This window comes from Girardinichthys multiradiatus, chromosome 10 (genome assembly GCF_021462225.1).
Source record: "Girardinichthys multiradiatus isolate DD_20200921_A chromosome 10, DD_fGirMul_XY1, whole genome shotgun sequence".
NCBI classification, from domain to species: Eukaryota; Metazoa; Chordata; class Actinopteri; order Cyprinodontiformes; family Goodeidae; genus Girardinichthys; species Girardinichthys multiradiatus.
Window position 1 is genome coordinate 8,729,382 of NC_061803.1, and position 22,517 is coordinate 8,751,898.

The 22,517-nt window shown below is 36.6% G+C and overlaps 1 protein-coding gene across 1 annotated transcript in view; it reads right to left on the bottom strand.

Annotated features, from left to right (window-relative positions):
• Positions 1-19,881, bottom strand: part of LOC124874689 (SH3 and cysteine-rich domain-containing protein 2-like) — a 41,969-nt gene extending 22,088 nt beyond the window's left edge. Inside the window, exons 1-3 of the mRNA XM_047376158.1 lie at positions 19,439-19,881; positions 2,687-3,062; positions 2,466-2,560 (exon numbers count right to left, since the gene is read on the bottom strand). Of these exons, the coding sequence (XP_047232114.1) occupies positions 2,466-2,560; positions 2,687-3,062; positions 19,439-19,528 (561 nt within the window). The 5' untranslated portion in view covers positions 19,529-19,881. The remainder of the gene's footprint in view (positions 1-2,465; positions 2,561-2,686; positions 3,063-19,438) is intronic.
• Between the last annotated feature and the right edge of the window lie 2,636 nt (positions 19,882-22,517).

Consider the following 22,517-nt stretch of genomic DNA (forward strand, 5'->3'; position numbering starts at 1 on the left):
CCAGAAAAGTGAGAGGAAGAGAGAAAGAAGCACTGTGTAAGTAAAGGAGCAGGAAGGTCATAAGACACGGAATAATACAGGAATACGGGAATGTAACCACATGAACTTTAAAACTGCTGGACTCAGCCTTTTTCTTCTGATAAGGCTTGGCATATAGAAGGGAAACATTTACCATACAGCTACTCTTTCATACATTTCCAGTCAATCCATGTTCCAATTATACCTTCACCATTTTGTTTTTGCTGGTTTGAAAAATGCTTTATTCTATTTCCACAAGCCAAGGATTTTGGGACTAGGCATATTACTTGGGCTAAAGGCTGTGCCAAATGACTCAGAGAGACACTTACAGCATCCAGATGCTGTTTAATTTTGCTGATGCAGACCATTCTTAATTTGTGTTCTCTCTCCAAGGAACATGCACATTCCCAGTACATTTTAGAAACAATTACAGTAAATCTAATTAATTATGTGACTTTTGTTTTCTTCAGGGTAAAGGGAACAGCTGAAAGTAACTAGGAGCAACTGAAACACAGTGAATATCATATAAATAATCAGTACAAAATAGCCCATTAGGCATTTTGAGCTAATAAGCTGTCACTAGAGTAATATTTCCTTTCACAGCACTGCAAAATATATAAAATCTGAAAGCCTTGCATTTATGAAAAACTTAATGCTACTGTATATTTAGAAGATATTAGATATAAATATTTAGAAGTGTATATAGTAGGGCTGAAACAATAAATCGGATTAATCGATTATTGAAATAATTGTCAACTAATTTAGTAATTGAATAATCGTTAACTGGAGGATCCAGACTATAAAACATGCAATTTTCGGAACGAACAACCCACTGAGAGCAGTAATTGGACAAAAATTGTCTAACAAATATTTATATTTTGCATTTAAGATGAATGTCTGTAAATATGCTCTATCCAGAACTCCTCAAGTGTCATAGTTTTGGCTTCACCTGTTACAAATTATCTGATTATTAATCGATTAATCGAAAAAATAGTCAACAGATTATTAGATTAGCAAAATAATCATTAGTTGTAGCCCTAGTATATAGATATATAAAACAGCACATGCTTCCTCTATTATCTATTGCTTATTTTTTTGCATTATCTAAAATATTATGGACACAATGTTTGTCAATTTCCCGTCTGTTTAGCATTTTTTCAGCCGCTTGCTTTTATGCTCTGAAGTATGAGAGGCATGTAACTGCTGGGCATGAAGCACAGCACATATTTGATCAATAAGGAGCCTATTTAGTGTGCTGTGATATTAAGCAGTGACATTAGGCAAACCACTGAACTCTGAATATCTAAACTAAAGTCAAATGGAATCGCATTTATGAACCCAACAGGTGATGGCAAACATTTTTATCTACCTTAGGCAGTGCTGTGTTGGCAGCATCTAGAGCAGGACATACTGTGGCTCCAGCTGGTGCAAAAGGTGACTAAAAAAACACAAATCCCTGCCATAGTGATGAGATGGTCATACAGACCTTAGGGGTATTGCTTGAAAACTATCACCCTTCTTTAGAATTTTCTGTAAGTGTCTTGCTGCAGCTTATTTGCTTTCAGAGGTAACTGTGGGAACATGTTGAATTTGTCCATGTACCTCTTTCAAAAATGCTTTGAGATGTACCTGACCTGCAAAGTTTGCAACAGACAACTGAACAACTTTCATTTTCTGTTTAAAATACTTCCAAACAGCAGACATGACAGCAGCACTAGTTGGTCCCACTGATTTAAAGAAACATATATCTTTTATAGGTCATTGCTATTACACTGCAGCTGATGTAAAACCAGGTAGTAAACTCACAACAAGTATCAGGTGTTAGCTGTACTCAGCTACTTCAACACACATTATTCAAAAATGCCTCAATTAGGACTCTAAACCAAAATTTTTAGTGTTTTTGCTTTTCTTTTTACATTTTCGAACTACGACCAGAATTGTTAAAAAATTATTAATGCAAAATTTATGGTTTAAACGGTAAATGGCCTGCTCTTGTATAGTGCTTTATTTTCACTATCCATTAGGGCTGCACGATTTTCCAAAAACCTGACGTTGCAACATTGTTGCTAAATATCTCAATAATATCTGTTACAATTAACCCATGCTTTTTATTACTCTTCTTTCTCTGACATCATCAGGATGACCCTACCACTCTCTGTAAGCCTTAAGATCTTGATCCCTTAAATCAACATCCCATGTTGGCATCAAGGGCAGTGAAAGACCATCCAATTGGCCAAATACATCATTGGCATAAAGTACATGAATGCATGTTTAACTTGCATTTACAAGTTCTTTGTAAGTGCATTATTACAAACATTCATATTGCAATGATGACTGGGATTTGACATAACTGCACTTTAATTGATTCCAAATGTATTTCCTGGTTGTCATACCTGTGCCAATTTCCTCTTAGGAAACACTGAGTCTCCTGATCTGAAGTCTCTTACCTTGCCATTACAGGCCTGCTGAGAGAGCTCAGAGGAACACCAAAGGTGGGCTGCCAGCTTACAGGCTTTACAACGAAGGCCTTGCTTGGAATTTCCTAAATACACAACCAATGACAGGCTTTAATCAAACACTTTCTGGTTGTGGTTACTGTCAATAGGATAATTCATTGTTAACAAGGTGGTAGTAGTGAGAGATAACAGGTAGTTGTTAATTAGTCTACCTTGGATCACGTGTTTGCATCGCTGGCAACTGGTGGGCCTACGGAAGATATGCTCCTGGAAACAGTGGGTCTTGACTGGTTGCACTGGCTGGGTCTGAGACTTTGACTGACTCTTTGAAGTCCTGGACAGTGAAGGGCTGACAGAAGGGGAATATGACGACAAGGAAGGGTTGGGACTGACTGATGGTGAAAGAGAGGGAGAGGGTTCATAGGCCAGTGGTGATTCAGAGAAGGGAGGAGGAGATGATGGAGGTGGTGGCACGGTGATGATGGCTGAGGCCAGCCGAGATTCGCCATTGCTGCGTTGGAAAAAGTTATCCACACTCTTGCTGCGTATGACGGATTTGAGAGAGAGGGAGCGCTTCAGCCGCTGCAGCTGGAACACAAACAAAATGAATATTTTTAGGCAGCTTTGTAAAGGAAAGAATGATTAAAATTAAGCAAACCTCTAAATGCTATGTGTTTCAGAGAACAATGAAGTTGGCTACACATGCAAAACATCTTATAGGCTACAAATAACATCCACAGAGAATCAGAGAAGGCACACGAATGGTGTGTAGAACAGATGAGCAAAATTAAACTCATGGTGTTTTTTGAAGATTGTATTAATAAAATAAAAAGCTGTTGCAGAAGAAATCTATTTGAGGAAACCTAAACTGACCCATTTCACTATGTGAATGAAAAATTCTTCATTCAGTGCAATAACATCAGGTTCTGTATGAAATCTGAAGCTGGTTGTATTGAGGTGGAGGAACCTGTTCAGGAACCAGTGTAGTTTTTTGGGGCCATTTGTCTTCCCTTTCTGTTTCCACTACAGGAACCAGGACCAAATAAGACTACCAGTCCTGTTAGGAAGAAGTAGGCCCTGAACTAAAGGTGGATCATTAGTGTGAGTGTGTTAAAAATTTCTCACTGATTAAATATTCCCAACATTTTCTTACAGTCATCCCCCAGTTTACACTCCACTACAGTTCATATGTTCAATTAACTTTAAATTATATGACAGTTCTACATTTTCATTTGCAAAAACCCTTTAACTCAGCCACCCATGCTAAATAATACAGTTTTTCCAGAGTTTCAATTCAATACATGGATAGAATTCGCCAATGTTAGTGAAAATAATTTATGAAGCATTAACTTCGGCTTTTAGTGTCTCCATTGAGTCACAAGAGTGTTTAATGTGACAAATAGGTGTCCGGTTTGAACGGCTATGCAAGGTTTAAAATCTCTGGAAGCTGAACCCTTTGACAACAAATCTACTCCGCATACCCAGAACCAGAACCAAACATGGAAAGGCAGCTTTTAATTCTTATGTTCCACTAATCTGGAATAGACTCCCAGAAATCTGTAAAAGCACTAAAACCCTAACTTGTTTTAAATCAAGAATAAAAACTTATATGTTTAGAGTGGCCTTTGATTGTGCTATCTAAACATTATTAGTTAAGATTTCAGTGCAACTTTCCTTTCATTTTCTTATCCATCATTTTATCATTAATTTTTTATTTAATTTATTCTTTTATTATAATCTTTTTAATTACTCATTTTTTATTCTCTTTAATTATTTAATTACCTTTATACCACTGCAATGTACTTTTCCTATTATGTCTCTTTTTCTTTTTTTTTCCATGTACAGCACTTTGAATCGTCTTGCTACTGAAATGTGCTATATAAATAAACTTGCCTTGCCTCGACTGTCCCTCCAATGTCAAGCTAACTTCTGATCTCCTGTCTTTAGCTTTCTCCTCCACTTTTCCTTAGATTGCAAATGTACAGCCACTTTTGAACCCACCTATGTCAATACTTCTTAAAATTCATGTTGAATTATGCTATTGAGCGCTCTACACCTTCACCGTATGCAGTCAGTGATGCATAGCAAACACTGCTCTTGGTCACAGAAAAGGGGAGCTGATAACACTAAACTATTACAGAGACTTAGAAATTATGGGAAGGGAGTATGAGGAAATAAAAACTGCAGTAAAGTCATACATTAAGGGAAGAGGCTGACGGATGAGGACAAGGACGTAATAGGTTTCTAACAGTGAAGAGCAGCTCTTCAGTTTGCTCTGAACTCATTACCTGGCTATAAACACCACTTTGTACCGCAGAGATTTACCTAATTAAATAATTTCTAGGTTCATGTTATGGTTGCATTTTACATTTTGTTTATTAAAAAATTTAAACAAACATATTAAGAAATTTTATTACAATTTTCACAACCTCCCTATCATGTTAATTGCATTTTCCAGCTTTTATATCCACCGTATTATACATCAGCACTTACTTCACACAGAATAATCGATAGTATTGAGCAGGCTCCTCCTCTATAAGCTACAGAATTAAAGAATTCAATTAGACTGAGTGATAAAAAGACCTACTAAGTTCCCCACGTAAATGTTTCCAAGAGATAGCTGAGTTTATGCTTTCTTTAATAGTCTTTTCTTGGCTCCGTTGAAGGTCCATTCATTAATGAGTGTTCCTCTTTGTTAGATCTTAAAACTGTTTGACTGTGTTGATCTTCTCCATAAGTGTCTGCTTTAGAAGCAGTTTAAAGAGGGGAAACATCTTTTTTTTCAAGCCAGCTAGTTTTCAAATACAAAACTAAATGCTATCTAATATTTTTTGTAAACGTCCTCAAATTATTCTGAAGTACTTTAGGTCCAAATTTAATTTTCACCGTAATTTCTATCCAATGTGACAAGACCCTTTAAATTAAAAGCAATAATTAAAAAAGCTATGAAATATTTATCATCTAACATTATTCCTACCTATCTATGTATTAAGATAAAATCATGAAAACAATTTAATCCACATCCATTTATACAGATATGAATGTAACATCTACTTCTCTTTTTAATGCAGCTCAACACTCAAAAGAATTTCCTACAAAGGAGAAAAATGAATAAAATCTGATAATTATTAATATTAGTGTTTAAACTAGTTACATCATTTCAAAAGAAAATAATCCTGTTAAAGGAAAGACACATTTTATATTTTCTATTGAAGAGGAAATGCAAAAAATAATGCTTTTCGGTATTAGTTTTTTAAAGTTATTTATATTTTTTAATCGTTTTTAAAATTTTATTTATTAATAATAATTGTTTTTTGGTATTTAAATGCACGGCAGCCAAGAAATAAGTGTTAAAGTGCCAAAATGTAATAAATTACTATTGAAGTAGTTATTTACTAAAGTAAAACTGAAAATAAATAAATGCATTCATAATTCATTTAATATGTCAATAGCCTCCATTATATAATACAATTAATTAAACGTAAAATTATTCTAAGTCATTATATTGTAAAATAATACAGAATTATTTCAGTTTTAGTCACCAAATTTAGTTAGTAGAGGGCACCATATTTGCTGATTTGTAGTCATAGTAAAAGAACTACGCTCTTTCAATTACAGTTAGTTTTTTCTCTAATATTCTGTATGGATCAACCATTTTTAGGTGTACTTTTTTTTCGTCAAGCTTGTTCCTTTGGTCTTCCTCTTGGTTTAAAAAATAATGACATTTCTGGAACCTGTGATGTGCGGTGCAATACTCTTCAGATTAGGTATGGGTCAGAATGGGATTCTTAACTATAAATACACATACGTAAAATACATTTTGTACCATATTTACACAACAAAAAAATTTGTAACATGTTATTCGCAACTGGAAATATTTCCAAGCAGTGGACTTTCCTGTGATCTTTCCTGTTTGTCCACTACGTATAGTAGACGTCACTTCCTCTTTTTGGTTCGCTGAAATGCTGTTTGCTTTCTTACTGTGAATGAATGGCACCAAAGTCACTTCCAACCGAAATGAGACAATTCTTTCAGGTGGATCAGTCTGCTCATTTGATCCACACCAGACCAGATCTCTTATGTGTTAAAACCCAAAAGGTTAAAAATTTTTTTTTTTTTATAGACACCAAACACTCTCTGTGGCATGAACAGTATTATAACATGAAAAACTGTCGTTTTCATGCATTTCTGTGATGCTCAGCAATGGGGGAGGCAGGGTCATTGAATGATGGCCTCCACAGATATGATAAGTTGCTGGTTTAACGACTGAAGCTGAGTTGTTCACGTGTCAGTGAATGCACCAGTCCTTTCCTGTTACCAGTGAATGCTGCATTAAACAATGGTAAGAGTTTACCATGCTTACATGTTTTAATTTTTTTTAACATTTTTCAAAGTCAGCCATTGGTTTTGATGATGGTGTGCCATCCTAAATATTTTTTTTATATTTTTAAAATATTTTTCTTACCGCACTAGCAGCCTTTATTTTTTTTAATTGAAAGTAAGCAGACAGGACACGAGGTGGAAAGACGGTGGAAGACATGCAGCACAGGTCTCCAGGGTCGGGACTCGAACCCGGGAGAGCTGTGTCAATAAGTGAAGCTTCTGGGGTAACACGCGCTACCGCCACGCCACATGTTCCACCCCAAAATCTTTAATGGGCCCATGGGGCGACCTGTGAAAGATTTCTGGGCTTTACTTGTCTCGGTTTTTTGAATCCTGTCTCAGCTGTTTTGCTGTCAGAATCAGTAATCACAAACTTTCATGTTTCTTTCAACTTCTGTTTTTTGTCATTAGCCCTTCTTTTGTTGTGTTTGAGGCCTGCTTGCCTGCCTGCCTCCCACCTGCCTGCATTTGAATCCTCGGCCATTTAAAATATTACAACATTAGGTATTCATTGTGCCATCAGGAAATCACTAACTGATCACTTGATTTTGATCTTGATCCATTTGATGCCTAGACACAGACCATAAAAAACTTTGATTAAGCCTTTAACATGTTTTGGCATGTTGCATAAAAAGAAGCACACAATTTTATCCTAAATTAGTTTATTATCACTGTGCAAAGAGACAAAACATGAGACAATAACAGCTGTCTAAGCTGTAGGAGCTGCAGGGCATCACACTGCAGAATCTCCCCCCTCTTTCTTATCTTTGAAGCTATATGGTTACAGTTATACTACAGGTGCAACATTGTGTTGGAAAAGAAGCTGGTTAATTGGTAGATTTATTTTAGTCTGTAACCTTCCCTGCAAACAGAGCAGAAATCAAAAGCTGAACTCCAGTGAACACAAGTCTCTGCAATACTTCCTAATGCTCCTGTGTTTCTCTCTAACATTTTAAAATCTATTTATGGATCACAGAACCCGAGACCCTCCACACTGAACTAGTGACAGCTATTAGCTAATCACAGAGTGAGTAGTGTTGTATACTAAAACAGACGGCGGTTAGAGCGAGGCAGTGAAGAAGCGAAGAAATAAAGCATATAAGGATCAATTTAGTGTGTGAGGGGGGAAACATGAAGCAAAGGCAAGTGGCAGGATAAATAAGCAGGATAAATGAGCCACAAATATAAGCCCACCATCTCATGGACCTGTGTCAGCTTTGTTTGAAAATGTTTTGGTGAAGGCTTCTAAAAATAGCTTGTTGTGGGAAATGCTTGGATGAATTAATAATTAGGTGAAGCTTTGTGGATGCTCGGATACAGTTCTTCTAGAAAGTAAAACAAAATCTTCCAGCTATATATTTGTATAAACTGCAGGCAATGCTAAAGGGATAGTTGAGAAGTAGCATGATAAAGAAAATGGCTATTTATAGTGAAATCGTTTAAGTTAATAGTTTCAAATTCCTGCCATGCTGATCTTTACCAAATGAGAAAATGTGTTTCTTCAAGACCTTATAAGGCAAATTTCTAGAAGATAATATGTGAAACCAAAGTAAGAAAATGTAGTTCTGCGCAGGCAGGTTCTTCTCTGCCTGCCTCCATCCTGACCTCTTGTCATGGGGGGATTTTTAACGGAATTTGCAGCATGCTTGAAATTGCTTTGACATAAATGAAATACAAGCTTGATGGACAAAAAAGACATCCTTATCGAAACTCAAGTATTGGCTGAGAATCTTGGTGAAGGCATTTGTCACCCTGCAGTCTTTGGTTTTGTGTTAGCTGCATCGTAAAAGCTTTAAACTGGTGTAAAATGCTGAGATGAACTTTTTTATCTAGCCACTGCCTCAGCTAGATTAAAAAGATCACCATAACCCGAGGGCATGTTGTATGGTTTCACTGTTATTGACTTAACTACAGATATTTGGAGATCAAACCTTAACCTGGTGTTGGTGCTCAGCCTCACTGGATAGACTCCTTATTGATGATTGGAGCAGATAAAGAAGCAACTGAAAGAATGCTAAACAGATCAGAAATCAACAGAGTGTTTCCGTCTAACTTTACAAAAGAATGCAGAAAAAACATGGCAAAAAGAGGCTGCTTGGGGCTTAAGGTTATAGCTGGTTGTATACGAGATACTCCTCACGCAGCGTCACAGAAACAGAGAGTGGCAACTGCAAGGAAGATATCTGGTCATTTTAGATATTTTCATTTTTGAGCTATGGAAGTATGCTTGGTATTGGGTTTTTTTAACATTTAATTTACATCTGGTATGTTGTTTGCAAGTTAGAGCTGTAAGATTGCAGGTATTAGATTGATTCTCAGTATCTGTAAACATTATATTTTTAAATGATTGGGATCAATATTTAGGACAAAATCTTGATCAGGGGTTCCCTGTAATTTAACTTTGTAAACTGTCTGCTGAATATTCCAACAACATTAGAGATTTTCCATGCATGACAAGGATATTCTTTATATAAGCAGCTGATTATTCTATCTGAACCATAAATCTTAAGCTCTATTTCTGTTTCTACCATATGGGCATCACCCTGGCTATCTTACAAGCTAAGGGGTGGCATGAAAAAAGTACCAGCTAGGGTAGGTTAAAATGAACAAAAAAGACCCATAGAGTACCATCGAACAGTGTCACTGCTTTCCATAATACTAAGAGACAAAAAACACATTATTGCAGATATGCACAGATTTGTCTATGAGACAGAATCGATGCTGACTGAAATATGAAACATCTCTTGTGGCTTAAGGTCTCAAATCATTGCAACACAGTAAAGCCTGAGTAAGTGTATCAGTCCTCTCACATTGACCTGAGCTTTGAATTAAAGGTGACCTCGATAGGCATCCATTCAGTGGTAACGTGTTTGGAAAAAGTGAACTAAATCAACCATTTCTGGGAATGACGAGTTGCAAATCATTTTACTGGTGCCCAGGCCACCTAAAATAAACTAAAAACATGCAAAAATAAAATTTTCATATATATTAGTTTTCATATTATTATCTTTTAAGGCTTTTAAATAGTCTTTCTGCATGGAGTTTGCATGTTCTCCCCGTGCATGCGTGGGTTCTCACCGGGTACTCCGGCTTCCTCCCACAGTCCAAAGACATGCCTGTTAGGTTAATTGGTCACTCTAAATTGACCTTAGGTGTATGAATGAGTGTATGCTTGGTTGTTTGTGTGTTGCCCTGCGATGGACTGGCGATCTGTCCAGGGTGTACCCCGCCTCTTGCCCATAGACTGCTGGAGATAGGCACCAGCTCCCCCGTGACCCACAATGGAATAAGCGGTAGAAAATGACTGACTGACTGACTGGCTTTTAAATAGTATGTGTGATACCTTTACAGTTATATTTCTCCAGATGTATTTTTTCTTGCCCAGAAACTAGCCCCAAAGAGGTGTAAAAGCAGTTGAAGATGTATTAAATGTTGGATTTTGACTTATTTCCTAAACACTGATAGGGAACGTAGTAGAAACGTATTTCAAAGCCTATAAAGGTTTTATTCCCTCTTCCATGCTAGGATCCACCGCTAACACATTACCAAGAAGGATGGGTGGTGATAACATGTTTCAGATTAAAGGGGCAAGTTTCCCAGGATCAGGACAAATAGAAAGTAACCTTGTAAAGATGCAGTGAAAATGTATGAGGTAAAAACGGAAAATGAACACAAAAGTTGTTTAAGAAAAGCTGGATTATAAATGAAAACTGATTTCCATCTGAGTTTTGTTTAATATTTAATGTTTAACTAATTTAACACTTAATGCACAAAATACAATTGATCATCTGCGCCCTGATGATTTTCTGGCTCCCTTTTTTGCCCCATTTGTTTCTCAGTGGGTGAAACAAATTTACTATTATACTAAAATGGCAGCTGCTGTATGAACCACAGTAAATTCTTTCATCCTCCTCTTCTTGATACATTCACACCTCTGTGTGTGGCTCTAAAAGCCCTGCCTGTTGTTTCCAGGGCTGTTATTTGGTGATTTGCATTTTAGCAGACTCCAGCAGCCCACAAGCTGCCTGCCAAAGTGTGCAACGAAAGAGGCTTTCATTTCCAAATCCGGCTGTTAAAAGGGCTTAACTGCAGAAGGAGCTCTTAGAAAACGCTGACAATCACAATGGCTTATTGATTTGCATATAATGGTAATCATGCATACAGCAAGCTAGTTACCTTCGACATAGCCTGTTGTATTTTCTTATTTACCTTAAACACAGCATTCAAAATTCCTGACAGAGGCTCTCTTTACAATTCCAGTAGTTTTGTTACAACTGCACTGCCTTGCAGAAGTATTCATACCCCTACAACCTTTTGAATTTACAAATTTCAGTGGGATCTTTGAGAGGCCTGTACAATAAACATGCTTAGGAAGTTCAAGAAAGTATACAGATGCTTTTATATATACACATCTCAAAAATGTGCCCATGCATTTATTTTTCAAGCCCCACCTCTTTACAGGGCCACCTTATTATTACCTCTGACATTTTTTGTTTAATCTGTTTTGTCTAGAAACTAAATTTGATCCGTTATTTACCTTTTTCAAGTCTTGCCACAGAATGATGGTGCCATCACCTTGTTTCACAGTGAGCATAGTGCATTCAGGGTGGCGTGGAGTGTTAGTTTCTTCTACATACTGTGTCCTGAATGTAGGCCAAAAAGTTTAATTTTGGTCTCATCTGACCAGAGCACCTTCCTTCACATGTTTGCTATGTCACCAACAATGCTTGAGACTTATTTTGTTTTTTTCAACAATGGCTTTCTTCTTGGCAATCATTCATGAAGGAAATATTTGTGGATTGTGTAACTAATAGTTGTCTTGTCAAAAGATCTCTGCAGGTCTTCCAGTGTTACCACTTGGCTCTCTGGTTAAACTGCTGTTTGTTAACTAATGCTTTCTAAGATACCTCCGAGGCCTCTATGTATAAGTAGACCCTGTATTACATATGTGACTTCTGGAGGCAATTGGTTGTACTGGTTTTATTTAGGGGTGTCAGAGTAAAAACTAGTTCCTAGCTCGATGTATTTTAGCACTGAGGCACTGATGATATTTTCTTCTTTGTATATTTTCTTGTTGGTACTTTCAGTCTTCATGAGTTTCTGATGAGAGTATTTTTGGCCATCACTTTGGTATCGCAATAATAAACATATCCCAGTCAGTCAGAAATTATAGGACTGAGTGATGAATCCTTCTGCAAACAGAGATATGAAATAAACAAACACAAGGAGATTGAGTCTGCTTTGTTAATAAATGTCATCAACACTCATGAAGTTTGCAGATTGAAAATGGCATGTCTAAGAAACACTGTGGTACTTGCTCACTAAAAGAAGCTGTGATTTTATTCTACCAGAAGAATGCAGCAAAATGCCAGCACTGTAATAAAATGCAAATGAAGAAAATCTCCATTATTCACCGTTGGGCAAATACACACATAAGACTGGTTTAATGAGCTGCAAATATCCCGGAATAATGGCAGAAAATTACAAAATGATGCATTTAGTTTAATGTAGTTAACATTAAACTAAATGAGTAATAATGTTCCATTATTACTCATCACCCACTGGAGCATTTCTTAATAACCTTTATCTTTACAATCAAGCATTATTTAAACGTCAGGGAGTGAAAAGATCATAATGGAAAATTAACAGTGATGGTGCCACAAACAAAAAAAAGGATGAGGAACTGAAGGACAGGTGGAAAGGTCATCGGACAGCGGAAATGGAAAGAGAAAGGTGTTACATAATCTATGTGTGGGGCATAAAAATAATACAAACTGATAAGGAGGTAAATGTGAAATGAAGGTGAGAGGCAGAGCTGGAAGAAAATGGTTTTCATCATTGCAGTCTCATTAAAATGTCTCTGTGTTGGCCAAATATCCAGTGAACCGTGTAGAGGCCCTGGAGACTACAGCATACCTACACCTTGCATTATTAGCAGTCACAGCAAATTCAAAGACTTTATTAAACTTTATGTAGCATACAACCATCAGTTCATCCTCAATGACACAATGGAGAATACATATGACAATTTAGGAATCTTGCAGAAACTTTCGAGATGATGAGGACAATAAGAAGTTGCAGTCTGCTGACTATTAAACAACTCTCAAGTTTCTGATTGTTTGATTGTTCTGGATAATAACATGGCTACAAGCACAAAATATGCACTTTGGCTCAGCATATTTTCGCCTTGCAGCTACACATCACCTTCCTGGAAGGAAAAATTATTGCTTTTAGGAGGTGGTGCTTGGAGATAAACATAAAGTCTTACAGCTACCATATGCCTGTTGGCCCAGCAGAACTACTAAGAGGGAGATGAGGGGCTTAGCAAAGTCATTTGTAGAAATAATTTTCAGTGCTGTTGATGTGGAATAATGTTATACCACGACTGAAGGAGCTGCTGACATTCGGAAAAAAGATCTAGAGTACAATTGTTTTGTCCCCAACCTATTAAATCTCCAAGTACCATTAAAACATAATCTTAAAGGAATATTTTCCTGCTTTTGCTTGAAGTCCTGAACAAATTAATGTGTCTCACGCAAATGTTCATCTTTTTGGTCCAGTGGTTATAGTTTTTTTTTTTGAAAAAGCATTAAGCTTAGGTTTTTGGATGAAAGATCAGTCTAAATTGACATACAAGTTGGAAAACATGCGAAAGCATTTCTACCTCTCATCCACATGCAAGAATTCAAAAGAAATACAAGTTTTTAATGTATGTATCAAGATTTTAAAGAATCAAGGTTTCAAAGCCGCTCAAATTTTGTTATTCTGTTTGTGTGGCTTAAATTTTTTTTAATCAGATGCTAGAGAAAGTGCCACAATGACCAAAGTTCCCTCCAGCTGTGTGATGCACAGAGTAACAAAGCACACATCCCCTCTCCCACCTACTGCTTGTCAGCTGGCTGAAAGAAGCAGTTTTTCCCTTGCTTACTACAAAGACATATTTTGCTGTTTTGAAATATTTCCGGTCTGAAAAAGTACGGACAGTCATGGCGTGGAAACTCAAGAATCACCGCCTATCATTCTTCATAAGTTTACCACTGAAGGTTTTAAAACTACATTTAGGAAGCCATGACTGCAGCCTCTGAGCAGACAGTTTACCTATTCAATAGGCTGATATTAGCTTGTTATACTTGTATTACTCTAGTCAGTGCCGAGTGAATAAAAGGTAAAAAAGCACTTAGTTTATATATTGAAATCAAAATAATATTGAAATAAATGGTATAGATAGCGTTAATATTATTACAATAATCAACACGATATTCTATTGTGCAGCAGTATAAAAAACTGTTACCTTCCTGTTTTAAAGAAAATTATGTTTTACTTTTTAAACGTTTTTGTGTAAATTCTGTAAAACTGTGGTATTTTTATTCAAAGTTATAACACTGTGAGAATTGCAGAATGTTCTCTACAAATAAAACATAAATTGTTACACCTAGGGGTTCGCAATAAAACAATTTTTATAATTTATTGAGAAACAGAAAATGTCAATAACAGTGATAAAGGTAGGCTTTAAAATACAATAAGACTATGAATACATGTGGCCTAACAGGCAGTATGTGGGACCATTATTACTAAGACGTTTTTAATTGTGGTTTTTTTCTGCACTTTTAAACAGTACTGCCTATGGGATTTGAACATCGATACACAGTCATATTCAATAAATCAGAATATGCATTCAGATTAAGATCATTTGTAAGTACCTTTTAAAAATTACAACCTTTAAGCAGGTATTAAACATACTGTTCATTAAGCCCTTGTTTCTGTATTAATATTTTTTTATTGGTATGATGTAATATTCTAATCTTCAATGTTGTGTTTTCATTAGCTGGAAGCAGATATTAATCATTATTAATAGAAAAAAGGGCTTGAAAACATAATTTTGGGTGTAATTACCCTTTATAATATGTTTCACTAAGTGAACTGAGTTATTGACACAAATTAACTTTATTGTAATTTACTGAATATGACTGTATTGCCAGTTGAGAAAGTGTCATTATAATCCATAAGGTCCTGCAATTCCTTAGGGAACTACACTATATTGTGATAAACCACTCAAAACACACAAAACATATTGTGATAATTTTTTGTCCACATTGCTCAGCTCTAGTTACACTCTTAATTACTCCACTTAACCTCATCTTGAATATTTGGGTTGTTTGGGAAAGCAAAAAAATAAAAGACACCATGGGCATGGTGTAACAGCTTTGTTTTATCAGCATGTTCTATTTCTACCTGGAGTTTCCCCATTGGAAACACAATAATTTGGAATTTCAACTTGTAAAATCATGGTCACACATCAAAATTGTCCTTCTGACGATGTGTATCTCAACGAAGCAATGGCATACGTAGGGCTGTAAATGTTTTGGGAATATGTTCCCTTTAAACGTTTTAACTCAGGTAAGGAGCTCAAAGTGTTAATTTCAATTCATGCATAACTTGAATTAATTCTGTAAAAAAAATAGCACATTTAACGGCACCTTTGTCAGTCCCTTAATTTCTAGCACACTGATGCGCACACACTCAGCTGCTCAGTAGGTGGCGGTAAAGCATCTTACGTTCTCTGTCATCTGTAAAAAAGAAGCTCTGATGTCTTAAGTCTCCAAGCCTACAGTGTTGCTTTCCTTGAAAACATGCTACTCTGAGCACAGATACCAGAGCTAATGTTTGCTGCAACAGCCCACAACAGACAAGATGATGGAGTTCAGAACCAAGATAAGTAAGTCTTCCTTTAATGTGGCTGTTTAAGATGATGTATATGTTAGTTCATTGATTCAGTTGTAAAACAAACATTACAAAAATTTTATTATTGTGTCATCTATTGCTACTTCATAAAAAAAAGAGACTGAGAAAGATTAATTACAAAGAACATGATTGAATGTACTTTTAAATCCCACCACTAGTTTAAACGCATAAAACGAAGAGATACGCATGATCGACTTGTATTACTACAAGTAGTTAGCATCGCAGCAATTAGCAAGCTCCAATGATTTTTCATCTTGGAGCCATAATGCTCTCAACTCTTGTGAGGAAATTCCCAGATCCAAGCTTTGATTTCTGAGACAAATTGAAAGCAGCTAAAGCTGTCTGTACCATCTGATATTAGCAATTAGTGTTTACCATTAATAACTGTAAACAACAGTTTGCTTATTCTTTAGAGTAAAGCCTTGTCACAATGCAGAGATTTTCCACAACATTTTCCACAACAGAAAAAGTGCAACTTTGCTGTGATATGTTTGCTCGTCTACTTATGTGCTAAACTTTTGATCCCTGCTTAAGTAGCCTGAATGAACAGCAGAAAGACCTACGCCGACAATGCACTTTCCTCTTAAATTGCTTCTTGCACATATTGTGCTTCCTCTGACTTCATTTCAAAGCACCTAACTGAGATTGAAAAGTCTGCGTCTCCTTCTTGAAGTAACAACTTCCACACTGAAGAGGTTTGTTAGCATGACCCGTAGTGCTTAGGCATGGTGTGTTTGGTGACAGTACCAACCACCAAGAGAAAATTAGACACAGGATGTAAACCCCAGGATTTATGATGTGGTAAATGTTATTTAGGTTAACTATTCAGTTCTTTCTAGTGCATAGATCAAACATTTATGAGATTAAATATTATGTTTAGTGAGTTTTGGAGATTCTTAATAAAGGGGAGGTGAACAGAGACTGCCTTTCTTCCAGTTTGATCCTCTCATCTTCTCAAATATAAATCCAACCCTGAGTGCAAGATATTTGAATGACATGTGCTCCAAGTGATTATAGAGGAATAATAATATTTTTGGAGCTGTCACCTTGCCTGTAGCTGGAGGAGGTGGAATAACTACTCCGTCTATGTCACTGCTTCTATTAGAAGCACTCTAGAAAGCTGGTGGGCCCACTTAGCACTGTAATAAATACTCTAAGGGAGAGCAAAGAGGGATAGGAGAGAGACGTGAAGGAGAGCTGCTGCTGACTGGCTGAGAGTGTTGAGAGTCAGCAAAGGGAAGTGGGATGGATGGATGCAAAAAAAAAAAAAAAAATCAGAAGGTTGAGATTGTTGGGAACTTATTAGAATGAAGAAGAAAGATTAGGAGTCACTGGAAGAAATAGGAGCAGCTGCAAAGATACCCTAAAGAAAGCTGCCAAACAGACATAGAGTATGTTTAATGATTTCCACCCCATTGCTCTTCATTCCTCTGCAGGATGTTTAGGAGACGGGGCTGCCAGCGGGGGCTTAACAAACATCTGAACTACATGGTCGATGCAGCGTGGAGATCTATTTTTTCTTGACAACCACTTGGGTGAATTACAGCCTAGCCCCTAGCAGGACACTCCAAACATCTGCTAGCTGATTGGCTCATAAATTCAAGCAGCACCTCACTGTGCACCATTCATTATGTTGTCTGTGGACAAACAGAGACAACAAGAAAAATGTTCTGCTGGGCTTAGTCTTGGTCTGTGCGGAGATGACCAACAAAATTGATCAGAAACTAATCTCTGGCAATTAAGGCTGCTTGTGGTGGTTAAATGAATGAGCAGGAACAGGTTTAAGGGTTTATGTTAAGATAAATAAATCAGATAATTAGTATAAATCCTTAAAATGCTACAGGATTATCCTTAAATCCACACCAAGTACGAGGAAGCTAAATTACTTTGCAAAACTATTCATACCCTTTAAACTTTCTTACGTTTTGTAAAGTTAAAACTACAACCTTTTATGTATTTCGAAGGGATTTTGAGTGATTTTCACACACAGAAGAGTGTGGTGTGCGTTTGTTTTTAACCCCCTTTAACTCTGATAATCCTAAATAAAAGTGGCCAATCATTTGCTTTTACAAGTTCCCTTTTTAGTAAATAAGGTCCACCTGTGTGTCATAGGATCTCAGCATAACTACAGGTATTCGGTAAAGGCCTCAGAGTGTTTTTGGAGTACATTGCTGAACACAGAGCACCTTGAAGACTAAGAGACACACTAAACAGGTCAGGGTAAAAGTTGTAGAAGGCTTAAAACTGGGTTAGGTTATAAAAAATTTGTCAAGTTTTGAACATCCCATGGAACACTGCTCAGTTCATTCATAAATCCTGATTTTATAACATTAGCATGATCACAGAATAAGGAATGTAGTTAATTCCAACCTTTAATCTATGTACATTAATTCAGAGGGGTAATGCTCATGTTAAGAAATAATTCTGACAACAATCCCTTTTTAAAAAGAGTTGCACGATATCAGGAAATTTAAAAAAATTTCATACAGTTGTGGAAAATTACAATGTGACCAAGCCACATTTTTTTCCACTCTACTCAGCGACTGTGGCTCAGTAGGAAGAGTAGTTGTCTTGCAATCAGAAGGTTGTGGGTTCGATTCCAGCTTCCTCTTGCCATATGTCAATGTGCCCCTGGGCAAGGCACTTAACCTCAAGTTGCCTACCGATCTGCGTATCGGTGTATGAATGTGAGTGCGATTGGGTGAATGTGGCGCTAGTGTAAAGTGCTTTGAGCGGTCTGTATGACTGGAAAAGCGCTATATAAGTTCAGTCCATTTACTCCTCAATTTCCATCATCAGTTGCCCCACCACTTGGTATGAGCTGAAGCATTTCGTTGACTGGAATCTATATGAAGTTTATGCATCAAGGGCATTGAAAGTCCATCCAGCTGACCAAAGATAATTATTTGAACGCAGAGTGTTTCCGCATGCCCCTTCAAATGTAATAACCTACTATGTCTTGCATCCAGACATTCCTTTGTGGTTGGGATATATAGGAGATTAAAAAAAAAAAATCTCCTTAGAGAACTGCAGCAAAGAGTGACATCCCAGAAAAAGGTTTTTCAGTCCTACCATCACAAACATGAAATATGTAGAGTTTGTTTGTTAAACTCTTTTGGGAGTTCCACGTAATTTGGTCAGATGAGGCTAAGATTGAGTTTTTCATCAAAAAACACTCCAACTGGGTCTGGTGTAAAAGAAAAAAAATGACGTGAAAAAGCATTTCATGCCCAGTGATAAGTATGCAAGGGGATCTGTGATGCCGTTTCTATTATTGTATATCATGGTTAACGAATTTAGTTTCTTCATTCCTAAATTTTTCATTCTTTTAATGTAAATGTGAAAATAATACTTTTATTTTAAATGAGGCTACAGCACAACAAACCGTACATCAATCAGGAATAAGGTCTGCTTTTTATTTGTGATCTTCAGGGAAAGGAAAACTTGTTTAATAGGTTCTTGTTTTTTCAGTACACATGTCAAAGAGAACATGCACACCTTTGTGTAATCTCTGCGCTCTAACTTTAAGGTCAGGCAAGGTGGGAGAATTACAGTGGCTTAGAGCTGTTATGTAAAACCTGGAGCCACCACAGAATTAGCTACGTAAGGCAGAAAACGTTCAGTCACTAATTTCCGTCTAAAATTACCTGTATTTGAATTTAAAGATAAACATCACGTTGCCAAATACAAAAGCACACAGGTATTATAAATAAAAACACATTACTATTATTATTAATAAACATTTCAGACTTTATATAGCCCTTCGTCGTCAGTTTAAATAATGAATCGATGGTTTCGCTATTTCAAAGCTGGTCTTTGTTGAACAGGTGTGCTGTTACCTTTGATTCCGGCTGACCGGACACGGTGGTGCCCTGCCGGTTCAGGTCCCGGTTCTGAGGTTCGCTCTCTTTTTCGCTGATTTCCGTCATCTCGAATCAGTAAAACCGCTGCTCCAGCACCAAAAAAACAAAACAAAAAAAACCCCAAAAAACTCCGCAACGACAGAGGAACAAGAAAACGATTCATAAAATGGTTTAAAATGTGGCGTGGAAAAGAAGAGGGGACGTTTCAGACTCCAGATACAAAATCTATCTAATAAAAACAGTCAAATCCCTCGAAAACGACCTGTTTCCTCTGAGGGTTAAAGATCTGAACGGGTGGAAATAAAACTAATAAAATAGCGGATTACAAACGGAATATCCAGCAAGACTTGCTGTTCACCCTCCGCCGCCTCTCGCCTGTCTCGTGCCCCGGTCAGAATTTCTCCTCGCGCGCACGCACGCACGCGCGCCTTGCAACAACTTTAATCTTGCCGATACAAAGTGCTCGGCGTTCTCTGATTGGTTCAAATAGCTAGACAAACACAGAAAAAGGGTACATTAAGAAGCCGCTGTGATTGGCTGAGAGATAATGACGCTCAGATGTTGCAAATCTTTTAAATGAGAGCTAAAACAGCAGAATATCAAAGGCCAAGTTATGACTGATCTCTGTTGCACTTAACATTATGTGACCAAACTGCTGTACCAAATGTAAAGATTAATATTTTATAAGCGGAAAAACATTTGAGTTACAATAAAACATTAATGAAACATTATTTAATTTAAATTCAGTCTTGTCAAACTGAACTCTATTAGATGCTTCTGACAGAATATATTTACATTTTAATACTTTTACATCATTCCATTGTTAAACTATACATTGACAATATATAAACTACATAAATGTCAAACACTAATCTTAATATATTCTGTCTAAATGACGTTAGAAATGTATTGCTGCTTTTCTTGTCGGTGTTTAATGTACAGATTCAATCAAGAAATCTACTAAAACATTTTACTGTCATCAAATATACCGGCATTCCTAAAGTACCATGATTAGTACACACATTTGCGCCAGTATTCTCTACAAGATTTAAATTGTTAATTTGTCAACTCAGTCTATAAAAGACAATAACACTTAAACATAATATGCATGCGTAGGTGACTGCACAGTCCACAGAGAGCTTGGGCAGCCCAGCATGGGTGGCTGATTCAGCACTAAGGACAGCTCCTCCCGCCTGCCTCTGCAAGACTCTCACTAATTATCAGATTTTATATGAGTTGTCTATTTCCATTCTCAGCCAGTTGCTTCTTTAACAGATTGCTCTTATTGATTAAACGTTGTTGTGTTTATAACATTAAACATGCATTTAGAGCTGAGAATTGAAAGAATTGAGGATAGATTGAGGAGATATTAAAGAAATAAAGAGTTTAATTGTCTTTTCGTTGTGGGTGAAGTAGAACTGGGCAGAGCACCATGTCCCAGTTATTTTTATTACAGTTTGTCTAAACCCACCTTTGAGCAGCTCGACAGTCCCTGTACTATTTCCATCAACAAACAATGTTTTCTAATTGGGAAGTAGGTAATTAAAACCTAATTATTCTATTAGAAATGCACAAAAAGTTGATAAGGCTTTTAGAGGACTGCTTGTCATGGTATATGTAGTGAACTGATCATCCAGTATATGCTATAATGCTGTTAGTACAACAAACTGCTCATAAATAGCTTTTTAAAGCTTAATGTAACTCATATATGATGGCAAGATTTCTGTAACATAAACCTATTTCTTAGGATATAGGTTTTAATATGTTCTCTTTGTACAGCAGGTTAAATAGATAAAGAACCCATCAATGTTTCTCAGTTTAAATATCTTTAGGGGCCGTTGACAGAAAATTCACACCAGAGGTCTGTAACAACCAAAGCAATCCACATAGACATCAAAGTAAATTAGACCACAAATGAAGGTATGGGGAAAAGAAATGGGATGACACAAAACATTTACTGGACACAGGAAGAAAAGGATTGTCAAAAAGGCATAGAAAGCCAAGAAATCAGCTGAAATCTGTCAACATTTAGAAATCATTCCTATGCACAAGTAAAAAAGAAATGGTCAAAGCAAAAAGATCTTCACAAAAAAGTCTTACTGTTGCCATTTGAAGCCATTCTCTTGAAGTGGAAAGAACATAGTTTCCAGTTCTTGCACAGCAACTAAATAGAAATATCTAGTCCTACTTAATGCACTCAGCTGCAATGGACTCTATGTAAACTCACTGTGCAAGACTCCAGTGCTAAAGAAAAAGCATATTGAATCTTGTTAAAGATTCTTTGCTGATAATTTAGAAAAGCCTTTGAAATACTGGGATGATATAATCTGATCAGATGAGGCTAAAACTTAGGTTTTTGGATGTCATTGCACACACCATGTTTGGAAGAAGAATGGTTCTACATATCACCCCCAAAACATCATGGGTAAAGTGAAGTGTGCAGGTGGGAAAATTGTGGTGTGGGCTGTGTTAACAGCGTATGGTGCTGACAGAGTTTTAATAATTAAAGTTGTTAATAATAATTGTGGATGTTCAGCACAATAGTACCAACCACACACCAAAGGAAACCGGTTGTAATTGGTTTCAGAGAAGGACAATTAAAACTGCTAGAATGACCAAGTCATTCACCGTCAATTGAAGATCTATGGAAAGAACAGAAAAGCAGAGTGCATAGAAAGAACAACAAGACCGTTCATGATTTGAAAACAGCTTGTATGGAAGAATGGGTCAAAATCATACCTGAGCGATGCATATGACCAGTTTCTCCATACAGGACATCTCTTTAAGTTGTCATTACTCAAATTGGCTTGTTTCCAAAGTATTTCTAAAAAGTGTTGTGTGTGTTTAATGCTTTTCCCCCTGTGTCTTTACAATTTTTTACCCATAGCACCATTTTTGGACCAATTTACTCAGATTTTTTTGTATGTGCGGATTAGTTGAATTATTGTCAACATCTGGTGTAAATGTTATGTCAATGGTCCCATTCAAAACATTTAAACTATAAAAACTGTTGACATGTTCAAAACGTAATTCAATACTTGCTCATTAATATACA